The following is an 11389-nucleotide window of genomic DNA, read 5'->3' as shown; positions in this document are numbered from 1 at the left end:
ACTAATCTATTAGTGGTGATTCATATGACCTTCAAATCCAAGTGATTTCATGCTGTATCTTAGTTTACCTCCCCATATAAATTATAATTTGTATTTAATTTGAACTAGTTGTTAAATGTAACGTGCATTGATATTTTCTACGATAAAATAACATAACAAAAAACCAAAGTTAGTAACATTTTAGCAGGAAAAAGAGCAGAAGGGAAAAAAGGCAAAAAAGAATAAAACAACAACTGTTGGTTTTCTTCTTAATATATTTATGTGTATAATGATTAATTGAAATTTTACGATTGACCTAAAAGAATGAAAAATTTTTTGGATGGCGCTGTAATTCACACCAAAGAGAATTTATAGTGTACTTTTTTTATTTAAGCGCCTTTTCTGAGAATTATAATATATGTAGTGTCACGTGAAATAATTAGTTTTGTATTTCAAGATTATTTTGAAGATAGATTTTCAAAGATGAGCCATATAGAAAACGAAGGTATGTTTAACTTTGTACGTTTTTATTTCAAAAGCTTTAGCTCAAATTAAGATGGCAATTAATGAATTAAATTTCATTTTAAAGTTTGTTGTATGTTTCTTTATAAATTATAATATAACGTAAGTATGGCAAAGCACGGTTAGGTAAGGCGTTTTCGATGGAGATAAGAAAGGTTTGGGATTCAAGATTAAGGTTTTTAAGATCCTTAAAGGTTTTGAGTTTATAAATTCCTATGATATTTTGTCTTGAATAGGGTCACGCTAAATCTTGAGTAAACTTAAAGGTCAATCTGCCCTGAGTGATGCAAACTGACGCTGTATAATGTATTGTAAGGGCGACACAGCCGATGTGCCGCAAAATTTCATCAGGCTTTAAGCCGCGAAATTTTATCACTGTCTACACTTCACCCCATACTGGTTGGGACCACAGTCTATCATGTGCCATACAAGCGAATTTTGTAAATACAAGGAGGTAATTAAAAATGCTGGTATGGAAATCTGCAAATGGGTAGATTTTATGTAGGCTCTTGGAGATGTATGAGAAAGGAAGTTGATAGAAATATGTGATGTGAATTTGTTGAGGCAGACTAGTCTTTGGAAGACTAAGACTGCCTTTTCTCAGTATTTTGCTTGCTATTAGGTGCATTCAATAAGTTAGAGGACATTTCATATATCCTGGATAGCAGAACTAATTACTCAATGTTGTAAATATAATTTTATAGATAACTATAAAATTTTGCATATGTGTTGCCATGACTATACCTAAGGCATTAATATAAAAAGATCAACAATAATCATCATGTTTTCACATCACCATACAAACTTTATGTGATAATACATACTACAGTGAAAGTATTAATTTTTATAAAGATTTATAAATAAAAGAAAAAAAAAAATATTGTACATTTTCAGATTATGTGAAATGACACCAATTCCATTGATTCCAAAAGTTTTTGGGATTGAAGCCACTATAAAAAGAATTCTTACTACGTGCCCAAATTTTGGCCAATGCTCAGCCATTTCTTCTCAAATTTGTACTTAGATTTATCTGTCTATAAACACATTCATGCACACACACACACACACACACACACACACACACACACACTGAAAGGCTTCGCTGTGCCCAGCAAGATTTTTATTGTACCTCTTGGACAACTGCCACAACCTTTAAGCCTTAAAATAGCAGAGTCCAACAAATTCCATTTTGCAAACAGTGAAATATACATTTTTCATTTCATATCAAACATATGGAAAGAAAAATAATAAAAGATAACAAGATTCTTTTATTTTAAAATATAGATAAAAAAACTGTAAACCTGTTTACATGATGTACACGAAAAAAATTATATGGCAAAATCTGAAAGGGTGTTGTTCTCTAAAAAGTATTCACAGCAAATTATTTTTAATGAAAAATAGACATACTTATACATGCCAACTGTAAATTTAATAACTGCATTTGTTGTATTGTAGTATCTCAACCCAGCAAGTCTATTCTACAATATATTGTCATTCTATCAGGTATACTTTAATGCTGTGATCTTATCATACGATTGGTAATCAGTTGAAAACTACATGTGACTTTCACATATATCATGACATCAAAACCTCTGTCATTTTCCTGATTTTTCAAACTTCAAGTATATAGCTCTTGCAAGACATTCCATGTGAATAGACTAGTAAGAGTTAGAAGGAAATAAACTCCTTTGTTATACTTTACATGGACTGTATTTTGAATTACTTTCTCTATAATATAGAACTTCACACAAAGAACTATGTTCCAACACTAACATTTATGTTAACCCTATCGCCACAGGTATCCTTTACTGTGCATAACACAAGGTGTTAGTGTCTTACATTCAAAATTTTATTAAACTACTTTTGGTTTATGTTATACCAATTAGTATAGCATAAAATCTTAGCTCATAATATATATTTTAATAGTATATAAGTTTTAACTTCTTAAGTCTACAAGACAATATTAAAAAATATTATGAATTTTGCCTATTGTAACATATGTGACGCATTTTCTCTAGGTATCTTCTCTTCCTTATTTTATTCACCATCCCTCCAAAATGTACAAAATTAAACATCAATTACTCACTATAAAATCATCATTGCTCAGACAAACCATAATTTTTATAGCCTTCAATTTTCTTTGGTTACAGAGCTATCAGATAGAAAATCAGACCCCTCCTGCCATACCCACCTGTTACATCCTCTCTTTCAGGATTTATTAACAGTTCTCTCTTACTTTTAATTATATATTTGCTATAACCAATAAAATATGAAGGTTTTCATCTATCAAATGACGTTTGTACAACAATGTGTTCTGAACAAATAATTGTCAATTTTTCTCAGATTACAAGCTTCATTCTTATGGGAAAGCTAACGACTAGTTTGGATGAACTTGTAACGGCTCTTGTCACATAGTTAGAAAGCCAGGTAAAATAAATAATATACTAACAATGTTTCACAAGGCATGTACACGAGCAGCTCATAATACCTCGAGGATAATGTAATTCGATAGTGTAATGTGAGCTGCATGTTCCCAGAGTGATTTACAACTTATAATGACGTGAATAGTGGTTAGACATGGTTCAAAGGGCAATAGAACAATAAAATTTGATTATAAATAGATGTATACTGTTACATGTTTAAATCTACTTATGATAACTCAAATTGTAACTCTGTGTATGGGATGAGAGATTCTTATCTTCCTCAAAATGTAAGGAAATTGCCATACATTGGCCATAACAATCTAACAGTAAACACACCACCTAATTCTGTTGTATCTCAGGATCTACACCTAACAGAGTGAGATCTCTATTCTAGAGAAAGGCCTAAATTTTGTCCATATTAAGAAACATAAATGAATTTAATACAAAACACCAAGTCGAACATTTTTTTTTGGCCGTTTCCGTCGTCGAGCGCATTTCTACACTTCAACTACAGATCACTTAAGACAAGAATCACCTACCAACAACAATTAGTCTTTTTTTTCTCAGCTACAGAAACAAACCAACACATGGATTTCCCCACCTGGGAAATTTCTTCGTTTTGATTACTATGTAGAGAAATGTCGAAAGGAAACTTACAACTTGGATTTCATAACTGTGACATCTGTTAGAAATCTCACTAAAAAGGAAGAAACAGCTTTACATAATCTTCGTTCCCATGAAGAAATTGTAATTAAACAAGTTGACAAAGGAGCAGTGGTTGTTTGGAAGAAAACTTTATTTTCAGGAAGCTCATCGACAACTACCAGACTAATCGTACTGTGCTATCTGTGAAAACGACTCTTGATGAATATCAACATACTGTCCGTTCCACTGTAGAGCTAATGATAAGCAATAACGAACTTCCATTAGAAGCTAAGAATTTAATTGTTAAATATCCCAGGCTTTCTGTATTCTATCTTCTACCTAAGATACATAAACCAGACTATTCTGGCAGACCCATAGTTTCAACGTGTAGCTGTCCTACTGAACTTATCTCCAGTTACCTTGGTTCCATCCTAACCTCTTTGGTTCATCAACTCCCAACTTACATTCAAGACACCAATGATGCCTTACAAAAATTGTGAATTTTATGTCAAAATCAGATTCAGTTATTTTATTCACACTTGACATAATGTCGTTGTATACCTCCATTCCAAATGAAGATGGACTAAAGGCCCTAAAACACTACCTTGACTGGAGGGATACTCTAGACCCACCAACTGAAACCCTGATTAAATTAGTTGAATTAGGTTTATCGTTAAATGCCTTTTCTTTTGACACTAAATTCTATAAACAAGTGAAGGGTGTAACCATGGGAACCAAAATGAGTCCCTCCTACACTAACCTCTTTGTTGGTTACATTGAAGATTATACATTTCGTAACTACACAGGTACCCTCCCTGCCATATAGATATATTGATGGTGTTTTCGGTGTAACTACATGCAGTAATGATGAACTCAACCTCTTTGTTCAGTTTGTTCAATCCTTTCACCCATCACTCCATTACATGTCTTCTGTTTCTCACCAAACCATTTCATTTCTTGATATAAATATTTCTGTGACTGATGATGGCAATCTCACAACATCTGTACATTACAAACAGATGGACACACACAGCTACTTACATTTTCACTCCAGCCATCCTCCATACGTCAAGAGAAACATTACAAAATCCCAACTCACCAGATTATGTAAGCTCTGCAGTAACGACCAAGATTATAATAGCAAATCTATCAACATGCTCCAATTTTTTGAAAAATGTGGCTACCCTACTTCTCTATATCATCACACTAAAGATAATCTACATACTAACAATAAACGTCCGAATTTAGCTTTCCAGAATTTGCTTAGCTTAAATCATATCGGTAATTATAACACCAACACTGTGGACAATTGTAAACTTCCAACTACATGTGTTCAATCTTGCTTCAACCAACACACTGCTACTTCCACTGATCATCAACACATTCCCTTTACACTTACATTTCACCCATTCAACACACAAATAACATGTATATTGTTTGATAACTTCCACATCATAACACAGGACAATACCATTGGTCACATGTTCCCTAACAAACCTCTAATTTCTTATAAATGAGACACTAACATTAAAGATTTACTCATCCATAGTCAACTTCCAAACAACATTCAACTATCACCTGCTACTCAAGTTGGTACATACAGTTATCAGAAGAGCAGATGCAACACTTACCTTTACATTGATCATAGAACATCTGTTAGTGACCCTAAATCAATGTATTCTGTGAATAGCCATTTCATCCATACATCTAAATGTTTAGTATATTGTATTATTTTTAACAACTGTGACCAAATCTACGTAGGAGAAACTAGCTCAATGCTTGCTAAACGTACACGAGAACACTTGTGTGGCATCTTGATTAAAGATCATGATAAACCTATAGCTCGGCACTTCAACACAGCTGATCATTCTATTGAGCACTTTAAAGTATTTGCCTTATGTCATGTCCCCTCTAACACCAATAAATTAACCATTATTGAAAAATAATTTTTAAATTGGGTTGTTTAAGTTCGTTGGGTATTAACGAATGGTTCAGCTTTTTATAATTTTTTAAAATATTTTTTGTAATACACTTCTTTTATCATCTTAAAATGTTTAAGTTATTTCTTTCTTTGCTATGTAAATTTGTTCTATATTTCTAAATTTGTATTACTGTCTTTTAATCACCAGCTCTATTTTATTGTTTAATTCTTGTAGTTCTACCTCGTGTTACATTCTGTTTTGTGTATTGTTTCATTTCAAAACATTCCTGTAACTGTCATTAACCGACAGGCATGATTTTAGCTTGAAAAAGAGCATTTGGTCAAAATGTTACCAATGTAATAAATTATTACCATAGTTTTTAAGGTGATTTTTTTTTTCTCTAAAAGTCTAATTTATATATCTTTATAAAGCTTCTTGAAGTTTTGAAATTTGTTTAAATGAGTGTATTTAATTGAAAACTAGCCTAATTATGCAGCTAGGTAGAATGTGTTTTAGCCATTCAAATTCCATCTTCCTATGTATACTACTACTAGTCTAAGGCTGACGACCTGATAGATGTGTTGGTTTATTCATCATGTTAGCTGAACTTTACAAGACACAGTTCAATCTTTGTAAAGCTTATTATGGTTTTGAATGAGTGTATTTAATAGGAAACTGTCCGAATTGTGCAACTAGAATGTTTTCTAGCCAACCTCAATTCCATCCCCCTATGAATACTAGTACTGGTCTACCTCTGACAATTGAAAGTGAATGTTGTATTTATTCAGTTAAAATATGCATTTCACTTAGTAATACATACAATCCAAATAACAGTACCTTACATAATGCTAATGTTGGTGCTATTACTGGAAAAACTTAGACTGAAAATAGGCCTATGCTGCACAGTACAGTGTACTATATCAAGTTTGACATTTGATCTCTAAGTTTTTCTTCATTATTAGCCTACACTCACCTAAACTTAAGTTACATTTTAATGCACAAAAGATCGTTTAAGTAATCATAAATATTAATATACTGTTTTCTAGTTTTCCATGTCAAATTCACATTTAACACTAACTCAGAGACAAATATCAGTGACCCTCATGATGCAAATTTGTTAGTTGATACTGAACGACAGAACCAATAGTATTTATGAATTAAAACAAGTACGGAAGCAAAATTACTTTCACAAAAAAGAAATAAACAATTCTAATTTTCTGTAATAATGAAAAAAAAGAGCCTGAATATTACCTAAAATATATTGTTTAAGATATGCAATTTACTATTAGAGTAAGGCTACATGGATAGAATTTGGATGTTTGTCTCACCTACGTCACATGCATGTGCATATCTAATACCTGGATGGAATTTGGACAGGGATAAGATTTCGCAGTACACTGACCATCGGTCACATTCTGACTAGAAAGAAATACTAGAAATTAGAAGTATGTAAAGCTGGCTTTTAAGTTGTTAAATATTTTTAGCACTAACAAAATTAAGCCAAGAGTGACAAGAATTAATAAAATTTGTGATTCAAATGGAAAACTTTGCTGTTTACCCATCTTGAAAGATACTGAAAGTGAAAAATATCATTGAAGTTTATATTTGTAAAATCAATATCAGTACACGTTTTATAATACCACTAGACACATCACAACTGACCCATTCTTTTCATTACCAGAATTTAAACTTGTAAAATCCTAGATTTCCTCATCCAAAGATTCTGGAGTTAATTTCTTGCTGTTGTTCATGAGTTTTTGCTTCCTGCTCTTGACACTTTTTCTCTTTTTCTTTCACCTTTGACTTTTCACTCTTTTTTTTATTATTATTATGCAGGTAATTTATGTAAACAGTTCCAGTTTTTCTTTTCCCCAAATTTTCTCAAGATAATTGTGCTATTACAATTATAGACAATAATTCACATGTTTTGGAGAAATTGTTGCTCAGAAATTAATTTTGGTTATAAAAGTTCAGGTGTTACATGATATGTGGGTTTTTCGCATGCAGGATCCTGGTGTGTTCAAATTGTGAGTCTGCTGGTTCAAGCCTAGCCTTTCCTCTTTTTTTTTAGCTGTTAAGACAGGAATACAAATTATTTGTAGCTTGGTTAACTTTATTTCATTAGTGATTTAAAAAAATGGTATATAAAAACACAAGATAATCAATTAAGATTCTTAAAGATTTCACTCAACTTCAGTTGTCATCTGCTGTTCTATGCTGCACGGCAGGCATCCTTTAACCACAGATGCATGTTCAGGTTATGTTGGGGTGTTGCCCAGTTACGCACTGCCTTCTTCCCTACAGGTAATTGGTATCTTCGGTATGTTTTAACAAAGGCTTTTCCATAATAATTCCCAAACATAAACTTGCACTAATTTTTGACTTTTTTTTTTCCACAGGCATTGACTTGGTGCAAATGCACTTCTGTGTCTATAGCAGGAAAAGTGCCAAACATGTAGGAGCTATTTACACTTATGTTAGCAATTAAATTAAACTAAAATGGGAATGAGCAATCAAAAGAGGAAGTATTATAGGAGAAAAAGTGGAATTGGACTCGTGTAACTCAAGAAATCGGGAAAAATTGAGTGTGGTTGACTGATTAACTGACCAACTGACATTTGGCTTTTATGATTATAATTGTGACGACTATAATTTTTCATGGTATGTGATTAAATGGCAGTAAAAAGATTATACTTTAAAACAAGGAACTTAAATATATTAAATGTATATTTAAGTTAAACAATGGGCTAACTAGTGAGATACACTAGTGTCTCAATTATCCACTGTTTCTGTTATCTGTAATTTTTTTGCTTTTTGTAGGCCAGCACAGATAATTGAGGTACCAGTGTATATTTATTTACATTCACAACAACAAGCACATGTTAACGATCACGTGATATCAACAACCACTTGATAGTATTGCCTGAACTAACTGCTTTTGGTCCCGTCTGAGTCTAAATACTTGAAGTGCTTGAATTGAAAGAAAGAAGAAAAACAATATGGCATGAAACTAGTGAAGTTTTTTGCAAATGTAGCACTTCATTTGTGAAAAATCATGAAATGCTTAATCTTTCATTAAAATCCTAGAAACAGTTTGATTTCGGACTCAAAGAATGGAAAAATTATTCTGGACTTATTACTCTAGAACTGTTCTAGATTTGAGTTCTATTTAGCAATGCACTACGACCAAATAAAATGGGAGAAAATACAAGGTGCCATAATAATTTTTAGTCTCTATGGTGACCTGACACCAGGATTTATTGAGGCCTGGGTTAAAAGTTTAATTAATTAATTGTAATTAGGTTTTATGGAGATATTCCAGATCTTCTAAACCCCAGTATGAAATTTTTTCTGTTTGTTTATTTTGAGCTGGATGATTAGTGATATTTGCTAATTGATTAATCAGTCAGCTCATTAATCAATTAGTATATACCTCCTAAACTCTATCCCCCATACAAACAAGAAAAAATAAAAATTAGGTGTGCTAGATTTATATTTACAACCACTGCATTATTCTAACATATTAATATTTCAATTTTCATTCACACTGTTTTGGTTTGTTTATTTTTAAGTGACTTTCAAATTATTCTTTGTTTCATGTGATACGCCACTTCTGAAGGTTATCATTTGTGTTTCCAATACGATATCTACTCTCACATAAGCTTTTCTTGATTATTACTGCTAACCATATGCCCAAATGTTTTTTGCTTGCCACTAGCCTCACCACTCCCACCAACTCTATGTGTTTAACATGACTTAGCTGCACTGTAGCATGTAAATAATCATGTGACAACCCTCCACCAATAGGAGTGCAACACACACTCTTTGCCCAGCTAGATCTCCCTGAATTATATAGACTAACCTCCCTTTTTGATGTTTGGCACTCTGAGTGTTTAGACTTATTGCTCATTAAGCTTTAAAATTTTGCTTAAATTTGTTCATAGTTCTGAACTTAATTTTTTTGTATTTAATTTTCAACTTTGTTAGTCTAAAAGCAATTCTGTACAGATTTAATGTATGTCATAAAATTTTTTGTTTACCAAGATTTTTCATCTTGGGTTATTTATCCATTTCAAACTCAGTTATAAACTTGCAGTTTATTGTTAAGATTTCTGCTACTGCTACCTTATATCAGCCTCCTGTTGCTGTGATCACAGGTGCAACATTATTGGCAAAAGAGGTTTCAATACTTCTTAAACTTGAAATGGAGTTATTCATGCAGACTGGGTTGGGGGGGGGGGGTTCTTCTGACCCTCACCCAGTTCTCCCATGCAGATGCATTTAATGCACACTTGATTACACAGGTTTGATATGTTTTGTTCTGTTTCCTATTTTGTTAAATGAAACACCTTCTCCTGAATATTTTGTTTCCTCCCTCACCTGACATCTGGGTTCATGCGAAGCATTTTGCAATGTAATTTCATTTGGGGATTAGCATCCCCCCCTCCCCCATCAGCAGGATTCAAATCCTTGTTTGAATTTACAACTGTAGGATTATTTAATCCCAGTTTGGAGTTTGGACGCAGATACTTCAGCTCATTTTTCACATACTCAGTATTCCTGCCTTTGTTTATCTTTAACCTCCCTCATACTTTACTTTTTTTACCATTCACCTTATATCTGAGGCTATTCCCTATTGCTGTCCATGTTGGCCCATTTATCTTCTTTGACACACTTGGTTCCTGTGTTGTTGGGCAATGATGCCTTTCTGTCATGGCCTATTTGCTCCTTCATCTTTCAGATTTATGCATGGCTCCTTTTTTGAGGATTTCTTTGATTTATTGGAGTCTCATCTAGAGTCCGTCCCAATCTTTCCCTGTTCTTGTTTCTTGTTCTTCCCCTTGCCAGTTCCTACTACCAGTTTGAGTCATGTCATCGTATTTTTCGAGGCTGACCTGTCTACCATACATGGTTTTGGTGACTATCTGGTAAGTACAGGACCTGTGGGGGCCAGGCTGAACAAGTGTAGGTCATGGATAAGTGTACAGTAGACTGCAATGCTGTTTTGAGTAAGGGTTTGTTCCTGGGTGCTAGTCATCCATTGGTAAACACAGGTTTAAGTTAGTCATGATGACAAAACCTTGTCGAAACGTTGTACATTTGCTGTTATATTAAAGTTTTTCTTCATTACCCATTCAAGCCGTCTCCAGCCATTATTAGATTATTAGATTACCTGATGACATTAAAGAGCTGGATGCTGCTGATTAAGAGGAGGATGCTAGTGCTTTACAAAAGGATCTGTATTATTTGATGAATATATGGCAGATAGCTTTTAATTATATATGCAAGGCAATACTTGTGAAATATCACTATGAATTATGGGTGTAATTTTGACTTGAATAAACTTAATAGTATTAATCCTTTTGAGACAGATCACAGGTGAAAGACTTTGTCATCTTGTTTGTTGATTCTCATTAAAAATTTATTGAACTACTATTTCATGAATTTATGTCAATAAGTTTGGTATCAAAATGTAGATTATAATTCAAATTTTAGAATTATGTATTACTCAATTTGTTAGTTTAAAAGCAAATATTAACCCGTTACTTGCCGTGGCCATTTTGTCCTATTGTGAGGGCAAAATCACATTTGTGAATTGAAAAAATTATAGAGAACTTATCTTTTATTGGATTTCAGATTTTATTTTTGTAAATAGTAGCATAACATTCAATTATTTTTATAAAATTGTATTATTTAATGTAGTTTAAATAGGAATTTAATGAAAAAATTCCTAAAATACGTTTTAGACTGTAAATAAGTGCCCTCTAAGAAGAAAATTTTTTTTCAAAATTTTTTAAGATATTTCCTTCCACTTCAGCACTGGTCCTGCCATCTATGATTGATATCTAAACCTTTTTCTAGTCTGTTTTTTTTATAAAACTGCATTTGGACGTGTTA

The 11389-nt window shown here is 32.7% G+C and overlaps 1 protein-coding gene across 1 annotated transcript in view; it reads left to right on the top strand.

The window, feature by feature from the left end:
* Positions 1 to 347: 347 nt before the first annotated feature.
* Positions 348 to 11389, top strand: part of LOC106462459 (DNA mismatch repair protein Msh2-like) — a 196351-nt gene continuing 185309 nt past the window's right edge. The window contains exon 1 of the mRNA XM_022389729.1: positions 348 to 484. Within this exon, the coding sequence (XP_022245437.1) occupies positions 463 to 484 (22 nt within the window). The 5' untranslated portion in view covers positions 348 to 462. The remainder of the gene's footprint in view (positions 485 to 11389) is intronic.

This window comes from Limulus polyphemus, unplaced genomic scaffold (genome assembly GCF_000517525.1).
Source record: "Limulus polyphemus unplaced genomic scaffold, Limulus_polyphemus-2.1.2 Scaffold1171, whole genome shotgun sequence".
Taxonomy (NCBI): domain Eukaryota; kingdom Metazoa; phylum Arthropoda; class Merostomata; order Xiphosura; family Limulidae; genus Limulus; species Limulus polyphemus.
The sequence above is the reverse complement of the archived record's forward strand: the minus strand, read 5'-3'. Positions and strand labels throughout refer to the sequence as shown.